Consider the following 23735-nt stretch of genomic DNA (forward strand, 5'->3'; position numbering starts at 1 on the left):
TTGAAGACAAAAAAGAAATGGTGTTTTGAATGGGGACTGGGAATCCATAAAGAAGCCACACATATATGCTCAGTCTTAGAAAATACTTGCATGTCAAGAAAGTATAATGTACGACTATAATTATTTTTGTCAAACCCAATACTAGGATCATTTAGTGTAGTATATTTAAAGCGGGTGCTTTGAAGAATTCATGAGACAGAAAGCATTTAACCTGCGTAGAACAGCATATTTCTCCGCCTTTTCTAATGGGTAGCCAGCTGAATAAAAGGCGATTAGACAGTCACATAAAGGCCAACTGCCAAAAAAACAGTGGTTAGTACAATACTATGAGAACTTCCGCTTCCAATGGTGTCACAAACAAGTATGCTGCCATAGGGTCATGACAGGTCTGATGGCCAAATAACATAGATGCCAATCATGGGCATTAGAGGAATAAGAACCAAGCATCTGCTAAGAAGTGCATAGATAATAGAAATTAACACCACAAAATACAAAATTCTGAGATTTTATAATACACAGGCAGATATTTAAATATTTCCAGTCTCTTTTTTTGGGGGGGGATATTTCCAGTCACTCCCACAATGACTAAAAATGGATATGCTAGAGCAATAGTTAGTTAAGTGATAAGTAATATTTATCCTAAACCCCGTGCTTCAAGTAGGACAGCATGATCCACTACCCATGTTTGTATATCTGTAAAGTAAATTTTGGCCTGCATATACTCTGTTTCTTTTTTTCATTAATATTCAGAAAATAATACGTACTGAAAATTTCAAATTCTAAGAAGAATTTCCCTTCGCATTGTTGGTTATACCTTTCGATGGGATCTTCTAGAATTACTTTGTCACCAAAAATTATAATCTGCATACAGAAAACGTGCATACTATTTCAGTCTTGATGACCAGGACAAAGAGTTTAGTAACTTATCATGCCAACAAACTAGATTTTCTAACATTTGAACAAAAACAAGGGAAAAGCATATAAATGAAGAACTCGGCTAAGGCCTTAAGAGGTATTTCTGATACATGTTACCAGTAATATAAAGTTTAAGGTTCAGCTTCACATCCTAGTGTTCACATTTACACACACAGACTCCCCGTACAAGGTTCTTCCTTGGTACCATTTGATGAACATACATAGGAACTCAAATTCGCGGAAAAAGGAATTGAACCTAGGTGCCTGGACCGTACGCCCAATTCCCCAACCAAGGGAGCCAGGCTCAGAACTTTGTTTATCTCCTCAATCATTGTACCCAGCTTATTCATTTGTACAAGCACCAAATTAGTTAATGAAGGAAAACATAGGCGATAATCCGAACGGAAGAGCTGCCGATTCCCGAGCTATACCTCGAACTCGCCGAACGCGTGCAGCCTCTCAAGAATCTGCTCCATGGGAGAACACGACACCTGCAAAAAAAAAACACGAAGAAACAAACGGGAGAGGCACTCAGATAATCTTGATTTTTTTTTCTCACTCCCGCATTGCGGCCAACCCAAGAAACACAGACCACGAGAACTCGAAATTTTCTTGTCCCAAAGCGCGCACCTTCTTCTCCATGACGCAGACACCAATCCTGATCTTGCCTCCGCCGTGGGCGCCATGGTTCCGCCGCTCCATCCCCTCCGGCCCCCTTCCGTCCGTTGGTCCAAAGGTTACAGCAGGAAAGGGGATGTTTGTTTCTTGGGCATTTTTGCTCCCCAGGACCGGAATCTGTGGGGGCTTTATGCTTTACAGAGGGGAGGAAGGAAGGAGAACACAGCCGAAGAAGAAGAGGGGCTGTGAGCAGCGAGTACTGTGTAAATGAGACTGAGGTTTCTTTTCTTCTCTTTCTTCTTCTTTTGAGCTGACTGAGAGGCTTTTTCTTTTTCTTTTGAGCTGACTGAGCGGCTTTCTTTCCCCCCGAACGCCGTGTTTATTTATGGATTTTAATCTATTATATGGATTTGCTCAGCGAAGAACGGTAAAAAACCTTACTCCCTCTAATCCATATTACTTGGCACTCAAATTGATGTATCTACTTCTACGTCCTATTTTTTCTCATGTTGTTGTATAACTAAGAATATGAGTGTGAATTGTAAAAATTGTTATAGACAAGGTCCAGTTCACAAATTCTGTAAATAAGGGTCCAGTTCTCAAATTGTGCTGAGTTGTCCTTTTTTGTGTGCATGACACGCTTAGTCGTGTTTTGACACCAAATTTAAAATGAATATACCATGATGTATATCAGATAATCAAATAGGCATTACACTTTTTAGCCACGATGAATATAGCATGATTCAAAATATTCAATTTGGCATAACCTAGTTTTTTTTGTGCAAAAATGATACAGATTTATTATCAAAGTTCAACGGAAGTGCAAAGCATCTCAAACATAATAAAAATTACATTGAGATTTCAAGACTTCAAAACAACCACTACTGCCGCCAGAACGAGCCGTCGACGTGCTGCTATCGCCGCTCCCCTACCTGAGCCGGCTTGACCTTGTCGATGACAGCCGGAAAGTTTTCGTGCGCGTGCCCCTGAGGACCAGCGCTCTGAAGATGCAGTCGTCACCATTGAATCCTTACATAGATCGAAGCACCTGACACCAAATATCGCCACAAGAAAAGAAACCCTAACCTCACCGCCCGAAAGAGACGGCATGAATCTACGTCGGAGCTCCATCGACTACGCACAGACAGACGTACTCGAGGAGGATCGGAGACCGGAAGACAAACTTGGATAATTAGTGCTGCCATCTGCCCGAGCACCACACCTGAGAGGACTAAAGAAATCCTAACTTAAACTACTAACCGGAGCAGAGGCACCAGGATTCCTCTCCCCACCACCAGCCGCCGGAGCGGGAAATCCACATGCTCGCCGGCGAAGTATGGAGAGAAGAGTTTGAGAGTTTGCCCTAACCGCCTAGGGTTAGGGAAGGAAAAAACTTCGTTGGGCATAACCTAATTGGTACGTATTAAAAATCGTCAACCAACAATATACTCTGACAAGTATTTTAGTTCTAGATACATCCATTTCTATGCATTTCTCCGACAAGTATTTCCGGACGGAGGGAGTAGTAGGCAAACCTGAAAAGATTAACGGAATTACCACAATCGACCGAGTTAAACAATTCGTAGAGAGCAATCCCTATATATCGAAGAGCAGGACAAACATTCTCTAACGAGACATGGGAAAGCAGGACATTCACAATAGAGTACTCCCTCCGTCCGGAAATACTCGTCGGAGAAATGCATAAAAATGGATGTATCTAGAACTAAAATATGTCTAGATACATCCATTCCTCCGACAAGTATTTCCGGACGGAGGGAGTATTAGAGTAACGAAGAGCAGGACAAACACGTCAGGCAGCTTAGCCACTCTTTAGTCTTCTACTTCATCGGTCCCATAATATAAAAGGTTATTACACCGGCCTATTGTGTCTCGGCACTAGGGGCAGCCCAGGGGTGCGAAAGACGGGTCCTTTTCACTCATGTCTTTGGTTAGCGACGGATCTCAGGTGAGGTGGTGTCAAGGTCTTGGATGCCGGGGAGGCGGCCCTCATGGTGAGTCCGCGAGGTTCTTGGGCAGAGCCCGTGGCTTGGTGCTGCCCAGTTGCCACGGCCGTGCGGGCGGCGTGGTAGCCGGGGTGAAAACCTGCTCTATCTTCGGATGGACCGGCGGCGGCGAAGCTCGTTCCCTTCCTGAAGGCGTCGTTGCGGCTCTCATTGCCCGTCGTGTTGCTTCAGGGGAAACTCTGATCCTCGGATCGGGCGATGGCGGCATTGCAGTGTCGTCCCCTTCCTGAAGGCGCCGCCTTGAAACCCACGGTTCGTCATATGCGACTTCACCTCTTCGCGTAGTGCTAGGGATGGTGCTGCTGCGCTCAACGCCTATGTATCCTGCCTTGGTGTGTATGTGCGTTTGTTGTGGGGGTGTGCGTTTGTCTCGGGTGCTGTTGATCTTTGTACAGCGGGGCGAAAGCCTTTTTCAATAAAGTCTTTGTGCACGTGCCCCTAAGGATCAGCGCCCTGAGACGCAGTCGTCGTCGTTGAACCCTTACATCGACTTAAAGCATCTGACACCAAATCTCGCCACAATACGAGAAACCCTAACCTCACCAGGTAGAATTTGGCTCATATATGGCATGTAGGTACAATTCGTAGAGAGCAATCCCTATATTTATCGAAGAACAGGACAAACATTCTCTAACGAGACACGGGAAAGCAGGACATTCACAATAGAGTATTAGAGTAACAAAGAGCGGGACAAACATGTCAGGCAGCTTAGCCACTCTTTAGTCTTCTACTCCATCCATTTCATAATATAAAAGGTTATTACATCTAATATGTGAGACGGAGAAAGTATAACTGTTTCTCATTAGTATTAAGACCTTAGTATTAGGTGTGTCAGACAGAGGTTGAGCTGAACAAGGAAAAACCCAAGTAGGAATATTACAGGGAACATTCAGCTAGACCGGGAGGGAATATCCGAGCAGCCAAATACTCTGCTCCCCATGGAATGGAAGAGCATACGGAGTTTGGTGAAACCGGGCCATATTGCATTTACTAAAGCTAGGACAGGTAATATGGATTAGAGGGAGCACAATATCATACGGAAACCAACATTTGGTGAAAATTGGTGAAAACCATAAGAAGAAGATGTTTTGAAGTTCCAAAAAAAAAACTGAAAAAATACAGGATGTTAAGACTATTCAGGGCTGAATTTGTCTTTTCTATAGCTCACATCTCGTAACGTGTTTCAACTTGAAATTTTATATGACAATAAAACATCATCCTCTTAACATCCCGTATTTTCTTCAAAAAAATCAAAACTTTAAAATATGGTTTTCACAAAGTTTTCATTGAATATTGGTTTCCGTATGATATTCTTCCGAGGTACAATAGTAGAAAGCAGTATATATATTTGTCGAATAGCAAGACAAACATTCTCCAACAAGACACGGGAAAGCAGGAAAATTCACATGACAATAGAGCATTAAAGTATGGAGCAGCTGAGAGTGGATTCATGGCGTCCGGTCAAACACGCCAGGCAGCTTAATCACTCTTTAGCCTTGTATATAACTGCCCCCCATTAGTATTAGGACTTGTGTGGCCTTGCGCTGAATAAGGAAAGACCAAGTAGGAATATTATAGGGAACATTCAGCAAGACCGGGATGGAATATCCAAGCAGGCAGGCAAATGCTCCCCATGGAAGAGCATCCCAAGTTAGGCGAAACCGGGCAGCCCTCCTGACTGATTGATGGTGATGATCGATCTAATGGCTGTTCCCGTCGCCGTACGTCGACGTCGGGATCGCAGAGCATCCAACCGGAATATCCCAACCCAAACGTCGGTCCTGGCCTTGGGAGCCGTGGATACTCTCCCCAGTCCCCACCAAATATACTACGGACACCATCCATCTACTCCAAAAGACTTGTTGGAGCCTTCCCTCCAACATCCATACTCAACTTAGAATTTGACCTTCGGTTTACGCAAGAGCCAACCCACCTATCAGACCACAGCCTCCGCATGTAGTGTATCCTCTTCCTCTTTCCTTGGTTTTAACTTTGAAGATGGCATCCGAGCACACTGTTTTCTTTTCCTCCAGGAACCAGATGCATCACTATTGATAGTATTTACTGTACATCCCTGGTCCACAAATATGGTCCTATGCAGCTATGAATGGCCACTGAACAGTACGGCCTCTGTATTATTCGATCTTCCAGTTTCACAAATATCGCAGGATGCAACTATATTGCTGCCCCAAGCCGGATTATACTCCCTCCGTCCGAAAATACTTGTCATCAAAATGGATAAAAAAAAAATGTATCCAGAACTAAAGTACGTCTAGGTACATTCTCTTTTATCCATTTTGATGACAAGTATTTCCAGACGGAGGGAGTAATAGACAACAAGTGGTTCATTCATGCACACACGGAGCAAATCCTGTTGTGTTCCTCTGTCGGAGTAATGGGCCACGGGTAGGCTAACCCGAGCCCCAGGACATTTCAAGACATCGGGGCAGGCCGCGCCCTTCAGGCCGAGTCCCGGGGCCGACTCCAAGATATGCCAAGTCCCAGGCGGCGACTCCCAGATAAGCCGACTCCAAGCTGGCGACTTCCAGGGAGGCCGACTGTGGAGAGTCGGCCCAGGACTCCTTCTTTATCCCGAAGTACGACGCGGGGTACGGTCACGGCATGGCCGTCTCCCCCCCCCCTTGTTTACGAAGGGCCGGCATGGCTACAGTGAGCCGTACCGCTGGAAGATCTCCGGCGAGATGCGGCACTGTTGCCATGCCTGCCCTGATCTCAGCCACAGTACGCAGTACACAGTGCCCACGACGCCGGCCTGTACGACCCGAAGGCGGTGGGGCCGCCTATCAGTGGGTGGGCCGAAGGCGGCCTGCGCTACCCGAAGACGGACCTGTGGGAGTCGGCCGACTCCTCCCGGGGCCCCACGAGCCATTAATCAGATGAGATGCGGAATGGTGACAGTGATCGCCCGATAGACGGCGGAACTGTTGCCACGACCCGAAGACCGAGCCTGCGTCATCAGGAGTGCCGCTACAGTATCAAGCCTGTCCGCGGGACCCGCCAGTCGGTGGGCCCCAGAAGCCGACAGGAAGGACGGCGGCCTGAGAGACAGACGGCTAGGACCCGCGCCTAGCCGGATTACTATTGTACCCCCGGGGGGTAGGCCTATATAAACCCCCCGGGGCACCCATGCAAAGGGTTCGGACCTAGAGAGGAAGATAGACCAGATAGCCCAGGGAGGAGAGAGCTAGCCTTGCCCTCTCCTACCTCCCGAAACAGCTCCAGGAACACCATTGTAGTTACCTTGCTTTAGTGATCATGCGGAGACCCCGCAGAGCAGCAGTAGGGGTGTTATCTCCTAGAAGAGCCCTGAAGCTGGGTAAGTTCCGCCGGCGTGCATGTCTTCGCCTCATCCCGCTTCCAGGCACCGGCGACGTTTTACTCGCTCCCACCATGATAAGCCATCCTTTGGCATATGTCGTATCCGACCCCCGACATTTGGCGCCCACCGTGGGGCGAGGTGCACCGTCGTCCGGAGATCTGCTCTGGACGGGAACCCTGTTCCTCCCCGGCGAGCACAGCCAGCCCGGCACGCCGGACGGCGTCTGTGCCGACGCGCCGTGCGGCGCTGAGATCGCCTGTGCAGCCAGCTGCCTCGTCGATCTTATCGGCGAGGTTTGCCTCTCCGACGAGCCTGCGCCCGACGCAGGCACGAGTGGCCTCGAGAGCCCCCTCGCGGGCCTCCTCGACCAACTCCACGTCGCCGGCGAGCCTACCGCGGACCTGGAGTTCATAGGATCCACCGACCCGATGCTGGTCGACTCCGACACCGCGTCGCTCGACACGTTCCCCACCAGCGTGGTGGTCTACGACGAGCCGCTCTCGTACGTGGGGAGCGGCGGAAGCACCGTCACTGAGGTCCTCGTCCTCAAGCACGGCGAGCGCTCCGGTGAAGGAGCGCATGACCCGTTTGACGCGGCCCTGCGAGACCTCGCAGCACCGATTCCGAAAGACGCCGACGCCGGGACGCTGGAGGCGCTCCGCCTTCAGCTCATCGAGGACGCGAAGAAGCTGGCAAGCATGAGGCGCTTGTCAGAAGCTTACCAATGAAAGATGGATCACGCCGTAGGCGGCTCACCGGCTCCAATCGGGCCTAGCCGCCTAGGCGCGGTCCGACAGCGCGGCGCGGCAATCGCCAATCTCTTCGGGGCTGATCGCCCTGTTATGCCACGCCCGCAGAGAATATCCGTGCCGCCCAGGCGACAGCAGATGAGCTCGACAACTTCGAAGGCAAAAAGCGCCGCATAATGATGGAGCGAGTTCAGCAGCTCCTCGACGCGGCTGCCGCGCAGAATAATGCCGGCTGCCGCACCGAGGCGCCGCAGCGCCAAAACGACGACCCACCGCCTCGCCGAGACCAAGGTGCGATGTCTCGAACGCCGACTGGCGGGGCCCGTGGGAAGAAGGACAAGGAGCCGGCTGCCAGCCGCAGTCGGACTCACATCACCATCGAGCGCGGCCAAGATGGCCGCCCTAGAGCGGTGGAATGGAGGGACGACTACTTACCTCCCCCTCCTCGCAGAGAAAGACAAGTCTCCCCGCCGCCCGTGGAACATCCGACTCTCGGCGACTGCCTTGGCCGCCGAGAGGGAGTCGGAGAGAACGACGCCCGCCACCGGATCGACCGACTCCACCGATCCCTGGCGCTGGAAGAAGAAGAGGAGTTGGGTCCCCCCTGCTTTGGACCCCGCATCCGGGACGAGCCCTTTCCCAAAGGGTTCACGCTCCCCCGAGACACGCCCAAATATACCGGCACCGTGAAGCCGGAAGATTGGCTGATCGACTACTCCACAGCCGTCAACATAGCGAACGGCAACAAGCGTGTTGCCGTAAGATACGTCCCGCTCATGCTCCAGGGCTCGGCCCGGACGTGGTTAAACAGTCTGAAGCCTCGCAGCATCAATAGCTGGGTCGACTTCACCGAGGCTTTCGTCCACAACTTCACAAGCATGTACAAGCGACCTCCCAAGCCACGCTAGCTCTCCTCGTGCATGCAAGGCCCTGACGAGTCTACTCGCGACTACCTCACGTGATGGGGCGAACTCCGGAACTCCTGCAAGGGCGTGCACGAGGTGCAGGCCATCGAGTACTTTACTGCCGGGTGCAGAGAAGGCACCCTCCTCAAGCACAAGCTCCTCTGCGACGAGCCGGAGACCCTCGACGAGCTACTGATCACAACGGACAAGTACGCCACGGCCGACTTCTCCATGAAGGCGGAGATTCGGGTCGGCACAACTGGCAAAGTCGCCCCTCAGGCTCCAAGAACTCCGGTTGGAGACACCAGTCGGTGGCAACAGCAGAATGACCAGAAGCACAAAGCCCCGCAGCCGACTTCCAGCAGTCGGCAAGTGGCAACGGCAGAGGACCAGCAGCTGGAGGGACCGCCTCAGGCGAAGCGGCAGAAGGGCGGCAAGTACAACTGGTTGCCGGCTTTCTCCTACGAGCAGACTCTAGATGGTCCCTGCAAGTTTCACAGCGGCGCGAAGCCGTCAAACCACACCATCAGGAAATGCCACTGGCTGACCAGAATCACCAAGGGGGACGGCCTGCTCCCTCCCGCTCCTGCTGGGCCGCCTCCTCCACCCCCGCCCCAGCAGCCGGCTGTCAGGCCAGTCGGCGCGATACAAGACGAGTTCCCAGATGAGCACGGAGCCTATGTGGTGTTCACCAGTGTAGCGGATGACCGGCGCAGCAGGCGCCAACAGCAACAAGAAGTGAACGCGGTTGCATCAAGCACTCCAGAGTTCATGCATTGGTCCGAGAAGCCTATCAGTTGGAGCAGAGCTGATCACCCAGAGGTGATGCCGAGTCCAGGCTCCTACGCCTTGGTCTTAAGCGCCACACTCGCCACGGATAGGCGGGCCGCTCGCTTCTCGCGAGTACTGATAGACGAAGGCAGCAGTATCAACATCCTGTACAAGGATACAATGGAGAAATTAGGAATCAAGCGAAGACAGCTTCAGAGCAGCCGGACTGTGTTCCACGGAATCGTCCCTGGCCTTTCCTGCTCACCAATCGGCAAGATCCTGATAGATGTCCTCTTCGGAGACAAAGATCATTTCCGCCGAGAGCCAATTTGGTTTGAGGTGGTGGACCTTGAGAGCCCATATCATGCACTGCTTGGCCGACCCGCCTTGGCCAAGTTCATGGCGGTCCCCCACTACGCCTACCTCAAGATGAAGATGCCGAGTTTCAAGGGAATCCTAACCGTGTCCGGCGACTACAGGAAGTCGTCCGCTTACGCGGCCGAAAGCAGTCGGCTGGCCGAGTCCTTGGTGATCGCAGCTGAGAAACGGCTCCTTGATCGGGTCGTGGCAATGGCCAGCAAGCAGCCCGAGTTATCGCCCGACCCCAAGGAGTCGGAAGCAGAAGGATCATTCAAGCCGGCCAGAGAAACAAAGAAGATACCGTTGGACCCGGAGCACCCGGAGAGGTACGCTGTCATGGGCACAGGCCTTGACAGCAAATAGGAAGGCGAGATCGTCGATTTCCTTCGTGAGAATCGCGACATCTTCGCATGGTCCCCCAAGGACATGCCTGGTGTCCCGACGGAATTCGCCGAGCACAAATTACACGTCCGATTTGATGTGAAGCCCGTCAGGCAGCCCTTGCGCCGCCTGTCAGAAGAAAAAAGAAGAGTTATTGGAGAAGAAATAGCCCGGCTCCTTGCAGCCGGCTTCATCATGGAAATATTTTTTCCAGAGTGGCTGGCAAACCCAGTACTGGTGCTGAAGAAGAACAAACAGTGGCGGATGTGCATTGATTACACAAGCCTCAACAAAGCCTGCCCCAAGGACCCATTTGCTCTGCCAAGAATTGATCAGGTGATAGACTCCACAGCCGGATGCGAGCTATTGAGTTTCCTAGATGCATATTCAGGATATCATCAGATCAAGCTGAACCCGGCTGACAGACTGAAGACCGCCTTCATCACGCCGTTTGGAGCCTTCTGCTACCTGACCATGACGTTCGACTTGAGAAACGCCGGCACCACCTTTCAGCGTTGCATGCAGAAGTGCCTCCTGAAGCAACTCGACAGAAATGCCCACGTCTATGTGGATGACGTGGTGGTGAAGACAGAGAAGCGTGGAACCTTGCTGGAAGACCTCAAGGAAACATTTGAGAATCTGCGCCGATTCCAGATCAAGCTCAACCCGGAGAAGTGCGTTTTCGAAGTACCAGCCGGCCAGCTCCTCGGTTTCCTGGTCTCCGAACGCGGCATAGAGTGCAATCCAGTAAAGATCAAGGCCATCGAAAGGATGGAGGAACCCAGACGACTGTTAGATGTGCAGAAGTTCACCGGCTGTTTGGCATCCATCAGTCGATTCATCAGTCGACTGGACGAGAAGGCTCTACCCTTGTATCAGCTCATGAAGAAGACGACCTTCTTTGAGTGGACTCCCAAGGCGGACGAGGCTTTTCTCCAGCTAAAGAAGATGTTGACTACTCCCCCTGTGCTGGCGGCTCCGACTCCCAAAGAGCCCATGCTCCTATACATTGCCGCCACCAGCCGAGTAGTCAGCACGGTCATTGTAGTCGAGCACAAGGAGGAAGGCAAGACGCTACCCGTCCAGAGACCGGTATATTACTTGAGCAAGGTGTTGTCGACCTCCAAGCAGAACTACCCCCATTACCAGAAGATGTGCTACGGCGTGCATTTTGCCGCCAAGAAATTGAAGCCTTACTTCCAGGAGCATCCAATCACCGTGGTCTGCACAGCTCCACGGGCCGAGATCATTGGAAGCCGAGATGCTTCTGGCCGGGTGGCCAAATGGGCCATCGACCTGGCTCCCTACACCATCTACTACGAGCCCCGCACCGCCATCAAGTCACAAGCACTGGCCGACTTCCTCGTCGACTGGGCCGAGACCCAGTATCTGCCGCCAGCGCCCGACTCCACCCATTGGCGGATGCACTTCGACGGCTCCAAGATGCGCACCGGCCTGGGAGCCGGCGTCGTCCTCACTTCCCCCAAGGGCGACAAGCTCAGATATGCGCTACAGATCCACTTCGACGCCTCCAACAACGTGGCCGAGTACGAGGCGCTCATCCACGGGCTCCGGCTTGCCAAAGAACTCGGCATTCACCGGATCCTGTGTTATGGCGACTCTGACTTGGTGGTCCAGCAATCATCTGGCGATTGGGACGCCAAGGACGCAAATATGGCGAGCTACCGTTTCCTCGTCCAGCAACTCAGCGGATACTTCGAGGGGTGCGAGTTCCTCCACGTGCCAAGGAACGACAACGACCAAGCAGACGCCTTGGCACGAATCGGCTCCACCCGCCAGGCAATACCATCTGGTGTCGCCCTCCGGCGCCTCCTCAAGCCTTCTATCAAGCCATCACCAGAATCGGATTCAATCTATGTGCCGGCTCCGCCTGAGGAGGACGGATCCAACCCCAAGAAACATACAGTCGAAGCCGGCCCGGGGACTTCAGAACCCGGCCCGGAGACTGCAGTAGCAAGATCGAAGACTCCAGAGCTCGGCCCGGGGACTGCTCTAGTCGGCCCCGGGACTTTGTCAAATCAGCAAGCGGCTGCGGACTCCAACCCGCCGCCTCCCAGCCCGGCCGCCCTTATCCAAGTCGCGCTGGTGGCAGTTGAAGAAATAGCGGCACCTTCATGGGCCCAGCCCATCCTCAGATTCTTAGTAAACAAAGAGCTGCCAACTGACGAAATCTTGGCTCGGCAAGTGCAACACCGAGCAGCAGCCTACACCATAGTCAACAGAGAGCTGGTCAGGCGCAGCGTTACCTGCGTCTTCCAACGCTGCGTCGAAGCAGAACAAGGTCAGGCAATCCTCAGAGGCATCCATGAAGGCGAGTGCGGTCACCACGCGGCCTCAAGGGCACTCGTCGCCAAAGCCTTCCGGCACGGTTTTTTCTGGCCAACCGCTCTGGAAGAGGCCAAAGAGTTAGTCCAAAAGTGCAAGGGGTGCCAAATTTTTCGTTCCAAGCCACTTCAGCCGGCTTCCGCACTCAAGACTATCGCCATCGCCTGGCCCTTTGCAGTCTGGGGCCTGGACATGGTGGGACCATTCAAGACGGCACGGGGTGGCTTGACTCACCTACTTGTCGCAGTGGACAAGTTCACCAAGTGGATGGAGGTGAAACCCATCAAGAAATTGAATGGTCCAACTGCAGTGACCTTCATCGCTGACATCATAACTCGGTACGGCATCCCACACAGCATCATCACCGACAATGGCACGAATTTTGCCAAAGGCGCCTTGGACCGTTTTTGCGCGACACAGGGCATCCGACTGGACTTAGCGTCCGTTGCCCATCCGCAGTCAAACGGCCAGGTGGAGCGAGCAAATGGCCTCATCTTATCCGGCATCAAGCCTTGACTCGTCACACCACTGGAGCGATCTGCCGGCTGTTGGCTTGAGGAGCTGCCAGCCGTCCTCCGGAGTCTGCGCACGACTCCAAACAAGTCAACCGGCTTCACACCATTCTTCCTCGTCTATGGCGCCGAAGCCGTCATCCCAACGGACATAGAGTTCGACTCCCCGCGAGTCACCATGTACACCGAGGAAGAAGCAGAAGAAGCACGTCAAGACGGCGTCGATCTGCTGGAAGAGGGCCGGCTGTTGGCACTCAGCCGGTCCAGCATCTACCAGCAGAGTCTGCATCGATACTACAACAGGAAGGTCAGGCCAAGATCCTTTCAAGAAGGCGACCTTGTGCTCCGGCTGATCCAACGAACGGCCGGCCAGCAGAAGCTGTCGGCACCTTGGGAAGGCCCCTTCATCATCAGCAAGGTGCTAGGAAATGACGCCTACTATTTGATCGACGCCCAGAAGCCCCAAGCGCGCAAGAGGGACGATTCCGGCAAAGAGATAGAACACCCGTGGAATGCAAATCTTCTTCGAAGATTTTACAGTTGATGCAGTATGTATCACACTACCCCTTTGTATTAAAGTACTAAGACTTTGGGCCCCCCGAGACGAGCTCGGGGACTGCCCTTTTTGTTATCTGTACGATAAGAATTATGCCTCCAAGTACATTACTTTCATTACAAGCCGCTTGGCACCGGGCCTGACTAGTCGGCCCGGGGACTCACCGCCTTGCGCTATGAGAAGCTTCCCGCAGTCAGACAAGTAGTGTGCGGTGCCCAATCCGCCTCCTGGCAAAGCCGCAGCTCGCAGAGCGACTGTGAGGCAGGCAGGAGTGAGGAAGAACGGGCACCCACGCGAAAAATGGCTAAGGACCTAAAGCACGAACATAGCATAAGACGGCCCCCGGCATTTCTGAAGCGGACGACCGACTCATGAGTAGCCGGCTCGCCGCCTTTATTAGCCTCTATTAAGGACGACCGACTCTTGGGTAGTCGGCATGTCGCTTTCTATCCGACTTGCTAAAGAAACTCTAAACGACCAAGTCCTTGCCTTCCCAAAGTAGCCAAGCAGTTGACCCAGCGACAGTCTGCAGAGCGGCTGCTCGACTGACAAGGCATCGACCAAAGGAAGGCGGCAAAAGGAAAAGCCTAAAGAGCAGTAAGCAAGGAAAGACGGAAAGCAGATTAATATTTACATAGGCCCTTGGCCGAATCTTCGAATAGAAGTTCAAGATACACCCCGCGGGTGGAATTGTTCGAATCTAACAAAGTTTTCAAAAGATTACTAAGACAGACAAACAGTGGCGAAAAAGGCAGCCTAGGAGGCGGCATCTGGGAGTGGAGGATCGGAGGAGATGGCGGTGTCAGGCGCCGGGGCAGTCGGCTGGGCGGTCTCGGTTTGATCGCCTTCGGCGGCAGTCGCTTTCTCCTGACGCGGCTCGTTGCTGGAGGCGCGGTCGAGCTGAGGCTGGCCGCCTGCTCCGTCTTCTGGCACCTCCGCCTCGCCTTCGGCCTCCGCCTCGTCCTCCTCCTTAGTGCTGGAGTCGATCACCTCCGCCGAGTCCTCGCCATACTCCGGGTTCATCCCGAACCACTCTGTCGGCACTTCCTCGCCGCCTTCAGCCCGCTCGGGCACGAAGACGCTGGTATCCGTGTACTCGGCGATGGTCGCCGCACGCTCGATAAGGGCGCCCTCCACGGCCTCCAACTCGGCCTGGGCTTCTGACCGGAACGCGGCTAGGCGATCCAGGTCCAGCCCTGGATACCACGCCTTGACGAATTCCAAGGCCCGGCGCGCTCCGGCCCGGGCCGAGGAGCCCTTCCAGGCCTCAAGACGGCCGGCAACGACTTCCAGCCAGTCGGCGGTCCGACTGGCGGTACGCAGAGCCGGCATATCCGGCCACAAAGCGGCAACCGCCTGGGCGCCGGCACGCTGAAGCCGGCGCATCTACCGGTGGACCGGACGAAGACGGGCTTCAATGCTCAGGAGCTGTTCATCAACGGTTCGGGGGGCATTGGTGGCGATCTCCTCACCATTCGCCCTTCGCGCCTCACGAGCAGCCTCGATGGCCAGAGGGACTGCTTGCGAGTGACCAGGGAAGAAGTCTGCCAAGACAAAAAAGAAGAAAGTCAAAAAATCAGAAGTCGGCCTGACACATAGTCGGAAGCGCGAAGAAGCGAAAGAAACGTACCATCCACAATATCCTCGATCTCGTGGAAGCCGGATGTCAGCATCGCCTCCCTGTCAGTCCAGAAGGAGCGCTCGCTCTCGAACTCGGCCAGGAGAGCGGCTTCCTTCTTCTCGGCCTCGTCCTGCGCCTTCTTCAGCTCTCCTTCTGCTCGGCCAGCTGCGCCGCCAGCAGGTCGCGCTCCGTGGCGAGCCTATCACACTCCTCCTCCTTGGCGCGACGGACGGTATTGGCCTCGCCCAGCTGCTCCTGAAGAGCGGCGTTGGCTCCTGAAAAACGAAAGAGGAAACAAATCAGTCGTCAGCAAAGAAGATCGCCGGGAAGATCCGGCCCGACTGCTCAGCAGTCGGCCCGAATCTCGGGGACTACAGCCCGCGGGGGCGCGCTGGCGCCCCCGCGAAGAAGAAGAACTCACTCCGGCTTTCCGACAAGTCGGCAGCCCGCTTGCTCAACTCCTCAACATTGCGATTGAAGGCAGTGGCGCGGAGGTTGTGATACTCCTGCAATAAGTCATTGAAGACGAAGTTAGTGTTTGGAACTCGCCAGAGGGAGTTCCGAACCGCCTGCTCAGCAGCCGGCCCGGAACTCGGGGACTACACCCAGTGGGTACGCTGGCGCGCCCCCACAGAGAAAAACAAGAATCAAGAAGGAGAAGAAACTTACTCGGACGGCCGTTCGCGCGGCCAGGTGCGCTCTGGTGCAGGCCTGAAGGGCGTCGCCTTCGGCCCGCAACTTCGCCTGGACTTCCAGGAGCAATTGATTTAGCGGCCCGGTGCCGCCTCCGTGCACCCACCCGGTGGGCGCGGCGCTTGTGGCCTCGGCGTCTAGAGCTGCCGAGCTGGCAGCGCCGATCTCCCGAGGTCGTGGCGCCGAGGTCGCCCTCTCGAGACGGTGACGCACCGGCGAGGCGACTTGGAGAAGCAGCCGCGCTTCGGCCTCGTCCATGGCCCACGGCTCCGACGGATCCACCGGCTGTTTGCCGTGCGGTCTCCCAGACGGCAGCGGAGGCGGCGGCGGCAGCACGAGAGCGTCCGACATGGAGGCCTCGCCACTCTCCTTCTCCGCGACGGGGTTCTCGGTGCCGGCTCCCCCGGTCTGCCCCGTGAACTCTGGAGGCGGCGGTGCAGACGATAGTGGGGGGACAAGCATCGCCGATCGGCGATGCGCGGCCTCCTCGGCGCGCCGTCTCGCCGCAAGGACGGCTTCGGCATCATCCAGCTTTTTCTGGGCGGAGGCGGCCGCCCTGTCGGCCTCCGCCTTCTCCAAACGCACGGCCTCCTCCTCCTCGCGCTTCTCCCGCGCATTCCGCTCAGTCGCCTCCCGGAGGTCGGCGGCAGGGTCGGGCCGCCGAGTATTGGCGGACGTCTCTGCCGACCCCATGACGGAGGGGACGGCGACTCTCTCAAGGGAAAGAGGGGCCCTGAAGAAGAATGGAGGGAGTATATAAACGAAGACTCGTACAAGATTCAACGAAGAAAATAAAAGAGCGTAAAGACTTACGCGGATACTAGCGGCGGCTTTCTCACTTCCCTTCGAAAGCGGTTGGCCTTCGCGGCCGCCTCCTCTCGTCTGGTCGCGGCGGCCGCCCCCCTTGAACTTTTTCAGTTTGCCGCCGGGCGCACTCGACCCGGTGTGACGCCTCTTCGCGCCGCCTTGGCCGGCGGAGGAGCCGGCGCCCGACAGGCCGATCCTCAGCTGGTGGCGCGGAGCGACTTCGCATTCGGCATCGTCATCAGGCCAGTCGGCGAAGGTGGCCGAGGGCCTGAAGTCGCCTTCTGCCCCTCCTCCCCCGCCTTCGGCATCGGCTTCCATCGCCGCCGCCCCCAAGTCGGGGTCGTCGACGTCGCTCTCTGCGCGATCGGGAACGTACTCGCGGGGCTGCCTCGTGGCGCCGGCGGCAGGCTACATAAGAGGATTCTAGTTCAGAAGAAGCTAACAAGAGTCAGAAGCCGGAGTCGGCTGCAGAAAAAAGACAAAACAACAGGGAGACGCGACTTACCACTGGTGGAGGGTTGTCGCGTGAGTACGGCTCCTTGCCGAACTGCCAGTCCTCCTCATACTCGCAGTGCGCGATATAATTTACCATGTTCGCCACCTCCTTGCGGGGCATCTCCTTGGTGCTCATCCGACTTGGGTCTCGGAGGCCGCTCATCTGACAGATCAGGTGAGGCCGGCCTTGGAGCGGGAGAACTCGGCGCGCCACGAAGGCGGCCAGCAAGTCGGCCCCAACGAGTCCCTCCGACTGCGTCATGACTCGGAATCGCGCCACGGCGGCGGCTCCGGCGGGAGTCAGCGTCTTGACTCGGTGGGACCAGCTGGGGAGCCGCCCAGTCAGGGGAGCGGCGTTGTAAGGCGGCAAGTTGACCCAGTCGCCGTCGGAGGCGAGGTTCTTCACGTAGAAGTACGAGCGCTGCCACATCTTCACCGACTTGATCAGCGTGATGGGAGGAAAGGGGTTGTCGGCCGTCGAGCGCCGCATCGCGATGAAGGCGCCGCACTGGGCCGGCACGCCGGCGATGTGCGTGCCGAGCTTAGAAGAGAAGAATTCTCCCCATAGCTCGATGGTGGGGAGAACGCCGAGGAAACCTTCGCACAGGGTGGCGAAGGCGGAGAGCAGCACCACCATGTTCGGTGTGAGGTAGTGCGGCTGAAGGCTGTGGAACTCCAGGAATGAGCGGAAGAAGCCGCTCGCCGGCAGCCCCAGGCCGCGCATAAGGTGCGAGCGGAAGATGACCCGCTCGCCCTCTTCCGGCGCCGGCCGGATTTCCCCCTCCGGCGCGGCGCGGGCGCGCACGAGGTCCGCGCCGGGGAGACGGCGGGTCTGGCGAAGAACTCGATGTGTTCTTCCTCTACCTCCGAGCCGTCCCATACGCCGGAGCGCACGGCAAAGGCCGCGGCGAAGGAAGAGCTCATCGCCGCGGTATGAGGTGCTCCTGCTCAACGGCGGAGGAAGGAGGGAGAGAAAGCAAGATGAGGCAGGGGAGTGGGGAAGAAAGGCGCGCAAGCTGTGCCGCTCCGCTTCCCCCCGCCTACTTATAGCCCTGCGGGCTGAGAGGCCGAGGGGGCGGGCGTGGGATTAACTGCGCACGATGCCCCACGCCGCCCCATGATTTACCCACGAAGTTACTGCGCGCAGTAACGACGTGGGAAAACCAACCGTCCTCGGCCGCAACAGATCCGCCCGTATGCCGAGGCGCGGTAGTGGCGGGCCCCGCCTAACGGCCCGTCCCGTCACGCGCGTGGGCAGGCAGACTGTTCTCCCCACGTGGCGCCACGCGATAGGACCGCGCTGATGGCTGCGGGGAAGCGTATCAGGCACGCCGCCTGGCTTCCCGCCGCGACTTTTGAACTGAGGCTCTCCACCGAAGCTCCGACTTTCGACAGTCGGCCCAAGGGAAGACGGCAGCCGAGTCCCAGAGTCTGCACTTTTAAAAGATTGAAGCTGTTGAAGCCCCACAATACAGCGACCGCAGGGTTTCACCAACTTCGGGGACTACTGTCGAAGTAATGGGCCACGGGTAGGCTAACCCGAGCCCCAGGACATTTCAAGACATCGGGGCAGGCCGCGCCCCTCAGGCCAAGTCCCGGGGCCGACTCCAAGATATGCCGAGTCCCAGGCGGCGACTCCCAGATAAGCCGACTCCAAGCTGGCGACTTCCAGGGAGGCCGACTGTGGAGAGTCGGCCCAGGACTCCTCCCTTATCCCGAAGTACGACGCGGGGTACGGTCACGACATGGCCGTCTCCCCCCCTGTTTACGAAGGGCCGGCATGGCTACAGTGAGCCGTACCGCTGAAAGATCTCTGGCGAGATGCGGCACTGTTGCCATGCCTGCCCTGATCTCAGCCACAGTACGCAGTACACACGACCCGAAAGCGGTGGGGCCGCCTGTCAGTGGGTGGGCCGAAGGCGGCCTGGGCTACCCAAAGACGGACCTGTGGGAGTCGGCCAACTCCTCACTGGGCTATCTGGTCTATCTTCCTCTCTAGGTCCGAACCCTTTGCATGGGTGCCCCGGGGGGGGGGGGGGGGTTATATAGGCCTACTCCTTACTGTGGGAGTGTTCACCTTTCTCACATACTGTGGAAACATGATGAAGTGGTACAGTACAACAGTAACTAACTAATCTGCCACTAAGCCAGGCTCACGGCGGCGGTAAACCCGCTCCCACAGTACACGCAGAGCGAAGCAGAAGAACGTGAGCCCTCGTCGCCTAGATTTACTCTCCGAGGAACCACCTGATCACAAGTATCTCCCAAGCCTAGTTGTCCATGCTCTCCCCAGCCCCAGGTGAACAATGCTCCGCTGTCTGAGAAAACATGCAAAGAACAGCAGTTAGCCCAGCCCGGCCGCTGCTCGTCTTATTCATTTTTAGACTCTGGGATAAATGACCTTTTACCTGTGACCAAAGCTGAATGTTCAGTGCCGGCTGCTATCTGGGTCACCTGCTGTACATGAATAGAGGGCACCTTCGCTAAATTTGACACTGAAGATGATTCTGCACAGCACACACATGCTTTCAGACGGTGAGGGAGGTGCAAATGCAACGTTGGGCATCAGATGGAACAGATATGAATCTAATATAGGAAAGTTAAACGGATATAGAATAGGCTGGGGCGTGTATTGACGGCATATAGTGTGAGCTACTATCTACTATATGACATACATAATGATAGTATTTTCTCATCATCTGTTCATGCAGTGTGCACTACTATATCTGCACAACATTTTTGTACAGTTCACACCAGTCATATTTTCTCATGAATTTTCACAAGTTCATATGCTGTGAATCTATGATTGTCTTTTTTCTCATTCTTTTAAATACAGAAGAGAATGCATTCTTAACATGGGGTGCAGACAAGTTGTCGCAGTCATACAGATTTGACTTCCCATCTGAAGGTACCATTTTGTGCAAACGGTTGGCATATTCTGGTTTCGAAGGATGCTCAACTGCTTGACAGTATTTACCAGACGAATGTACAAGATACATGTCTCTGTTCCAAAATTCAAATATGATGTAGCATATCAAATGTTGCGAGGAGTACCATGATGTGTACTGCTTGCTGTGGTAAGATTCAGTTGCTGCGCTACTGCATTTTCTGACAAAGTAGGGTCACGCTTCTGATGGCGGTAAGCACCAATGATGTACAATTCACCTCCTGAGATAAATAAAAAATGTCAACCTTCTGAGAAAGCTTCTGGAAAACCTAGTTCAATTAATATGAAACAACTACGTACTGGATAAGACTAGTGCATGATGCCATCCTAATGCCACTTGAGAAATACTCAAAGAGGGAAATGCCACCCGAGGTTGGTCATCATCATGTTCACCAACTAATGCTCTTCCCCAGATGTACAACTGGCCAGATTCTGTTACATTGAAAGGGAAATTATTAGGCCAAGTATCAAATAGGAGTTAGTAACTGCAGGTTTCCAATGCTTACCATCCAATGCAGCACTATGATCTCCATTGGCATATAAATTCACTATTTTGCAGTTTGGAAAACCATCAATTAATCTAGGAATACTATAAAACTTTTGATTTTTGGAAGCAGATTTGCCAACTTGTCCCCGCCTTGCTGAGCCAAATCCATAAACGGAATTATCTGGAAGAAATAAGCTTAATGCGTCATTTACTCATAATGCACATGGGCCAAATTTGATTAATGTGTCATTTATCTAGAAGAAAGAAGTCTGTTATAAAGGAGAAATGGTACAGTCAATAAATTTCCAGCTGTCTGGTGAAAAGACCCTACAATCATGATGATCTAACCTTTTTCCCTCTTCATCATGAAGAAATAGCTATCCATGTGCCAGAACCATGACTTGGTTTTGAGATCTTATGGGTTTCAACTCTAGCCTACCCCAACTTGTTTGGGACTGAAAGGCTTTGTTGTTGTTTAGTAGCTTCATTTACAGATTTTTTGCTTTTCATAATTTTCAGCAAGTTGCTGCCCTGTTTTCCCCATAAAGAAACAGAATACTGGAATATTGATTGTATTCCCTTGCGGATGTCAGAACCTTAGGGAAGGCATAAATGAGTCACTATAGATCTTAGGTGTTGCCAGGGACTAGAAAGATTACTGATTAAGTTGTTATGGAAAAGTACTACTCCCTCCGTTCCAAATTACTTAACTTTCATTTGTCTAGATACGAATGTATCTATACTTGTTTAGTGTCTAGATACATCCGTATCTAGACAAATGAAGGTCAATTAATTTGGAACGGAGGGAGTACAAGAGTAAATTTGTGTTGTTTCATGAACAAGCAGTTTCTTATATATATTAATGTGTACTATAACAGTCTGTGACAAACTCACAATTTTACCTACCTTTCAATAGGACAAGAGAATGGCGCATCCCAAATGCAAGCTTCTCAACATGCTTTGTGGTAAAGTATGGCACTTCAAATGGCAAGTTCCTTGACTGATTGTCACCAGTGCCAAGCTGTCCAAATGAGCCATCTCCACACATGAAGAGTTGTCCAGAATCTGAAAATAACAACTAGAAACATCACAGCAAAGCTCATCAGTGACAATTCACTTTTCAAACAAAATAGGACAATAGCTCAAGAGCAAAACAAAATAAGAAACGGTTTGGCATGAAACGTGAAGCCAAAATGGAAGTAAAACGTAAATGAATGGTTTCACAATTTGGAGACCTGTAGCAAATCCAGAATGGTTCCATCCAGTAGACACACAGGTTACCGTATAGTTTTCAAAGAACTTAACGGACTTTGGATGAGGGATGTTCTCTATGTTCCCATGGCCAAGCTGACCATGGGTACCTCTGCCCCAAGTAAATACTTCACCATCACCTGAAATGTAGAGTAAAGATTTTCAGAAAACCAACCCATATTGGTCTAGTCAGACTCAGGCATCAATGAGGGGAAAATGGCCTCTGATGCATAGACAAGTTTCTTGAGACGCTGATAAAAATGGCACAGCAAGGCATCAATCAAGATACAGTTGCCTCCAACTCCAAGTAAACAGATAATCTTCAACAAACAAAGTACGTTTACAGTTAAAATGCCCAGGGAGAGATCAGCGTGTCAAAATGCTTTGATCGTTCCTACTCGCCAAGATGGAAAGCGGACCTGAACTGAAGAGCAGCTTAGTCACTGAACGATACAATGGTGAATCACTGTACGAAACTGGTTACAAGATCCTCTCTTGCATTACCAAGCTGGACCAGGAGACAATTCTAAAACTGTGCGGTAGAACTCTATTCCTACCGAACAGCGTGTCTATCATACAAGTACACAATGAATATGTATATGCAAATCCAGCTCAAAGGAACGAGATGGGGATGTCCAGACTCCAGACAAGAGTCACAGGACACAGGGACCTAGAAGCAGGCAAGTAGCTGAGTGTAAAAGAAGGAAAGCCTGCGATACTATTCGAACTCTCTGAAACTGTGATGCTATGGTTACCAAAACCCATTGTCGTGCACAAATTCGTCACATTCTAAGTATCCAAGCATGTTCAGCTTCTACCCATGTGAGAGCCGTGCAATCATTAGACGTCGAGGACCACGAAGACGTGCAAGCTCGCCTGGCCAAATCCTATCGAGAAAGGTCCTCCTGAGGTGGGGTATCTGGACGAAGACGGGACGTACTTGTGAGGGCGATGGCGTGGGCGCCGCCGCCGGCGACGAAGGAAACGCGGCCGCGGCAGCGAGGCGGGAGGAGGAGCGGCTGCGGGAGATGGTGGTCCTGGAAGCCGCCGTTCCCCAGCTGCCCGTCCGTGCCCGCGCCCCAGGTCCACGCCCACGCTTCCTCCGGCTCCTCTTCAGCCGCCGCCGCCGCCGCCTTCTCCATGGCGCCCTGAGGAAGAGAGGTCATCTGTGTCGGCTCGATTGACCCGTGGTCTCGATCGAATTACTGAGACTACACCGTCCGATCGGGAAGCGAATGGCCAGGATTTCACGCGGGGTGAAGAAGAAGGTAATCGATGTATCTTTCCCACAACAGAGGCATTTTTTTTATTGCAAATTTTGTAGGTAGCTTTAATCCTCTCTTATCTTTCCGAGCAAATTGTATACTTTCTTTTAGGGGAGGAATTGAAGATTGTGAAAAGAGCAAAAGATTAGACTCGTCGGCTCAGTTCCTCAAAGGGGTTGGTAGGATGCGGATACATTAAGATGAGTATATACGTGTGTATGTGAGTGTCTGCATTTGTACTGTATTTAAAAAAATAATAGAGAAATGCACAACGGCACGGATTGTTTGGTATCAGAAATGATTTTGTTTAGATTTTCTAGGTGCACGCTGTTGCCGTCCCTCCTCCCTGTAAACCATTGCCCCCTTCTCCACCGACTTTGCCCGTGTGTGGGTGCGGGGAAACATCGATCTATCTAATGGAGTTGTAATTTATTCTGCTTGGAGATTTTACTAGGGTTGTACAATGGTGTTTCATTTGTTTGATGATGACCATGAAGACGGCGATCGGTCCCTGGGAGATTTCGATGTGTTTTCTTTTCACTTATCAGGGTGTATATATTACTATTTGATCAAATATAATATATCTATTTTCTGCAATGAGGAATTACAATATGTGTACTGAACCAAGAAACAAGCATTTGGCTAATATTTAATATATTCTTTGTTTCTTACGGTGATTATATTTCTAGTTT

The 23735-nt window shown here is 53.2% G+C and overlaps 2 protein-coding genes across 3 annotated transcripts in view; both read right to left on the reverse strand.

Annotated features, from left to right (window-relative positions):
- The window catches only part of LOC123070985 (inositol hexakisphosphate and diphosphoinositol-pentakisphosphate kinase VIP1), a 30962-nt gene extending 29135 nt beyond the window's left edge, over positions 1-1827 (reverse strand). The window contains exons 1-4 of the mRNA XM_044494421.1: positions 1546-1827; positions 1347-1406; positions 815-861; positions 212-295 (exon numbers count right to left, since the gene is read on the reverse strand). Coding sequence (XP_044350356.1) covers positions 212-295; positions 815-861; positions 1347-1406; positions 1546-1617 — 263 coding nt within the window. The 5' untranslated portion in view covers positions 1618-1827. The remainder of the gene's footprint in view (positions 1-211; positions 296-814; positions 862-1346; positions 1407-1545) is intronic.
- Positions 1828-19169: 17342 nt separating this feature from the next.
- LOC123070986 (ultraviolet-B receptor UVR8) lies at positions 19170-23061 on the reverse strand. Of its 2 annotated transcripts, none has more exons than XM_044494424.1 (8): positions 22719-23061; positions 21809-21918; positions 21434-21605; positions 20547-20708; positions 20341-20472; positions 20148-20261; positions 19502-19600; positions 19170-19411 (listed from the first exon to the last, which is right to left on the reverse strand). In XM_044494424.1, the coding sequence occupies exons 1-8, from the start codon at positions 22942-22944 to the stop codon at positions 19236-19238; spliced, it is 1191 nt and encodes a 396-aa protein (XP_044350359.1). In that variant the 5' UTR covers positions 22945-23061; the 3' UTR covers positions 19170-19235. The 2 variants fall into 2 exon arrangements, with proteins under 2 accessions (XP_044350359.1, XP_044350358.1); XM_044494423.1 differs by having other exon boundaries at positions 21434-21592; positions 21763-21918.
- Between the last annotated feature and the right edge of the window lie 674 nt (positions 23062-23735).

Source organism: Triticum aestivum, chromosome 3B (genome assembly GCF_018294505.1).
Source record: "Triticum aestivum cultivar Chinese Spring chromosome 3B, IWGSC CS RefSeq v2.1, whole genome shotgun sequence".
NCBI classification, from domain to species: domain Eukaryota; kingdom Viridiplantae; phylum Streptophyta; class Magnoliopsida; order Poales; family Poaceae; genus Triticum; species Triticum aestivum.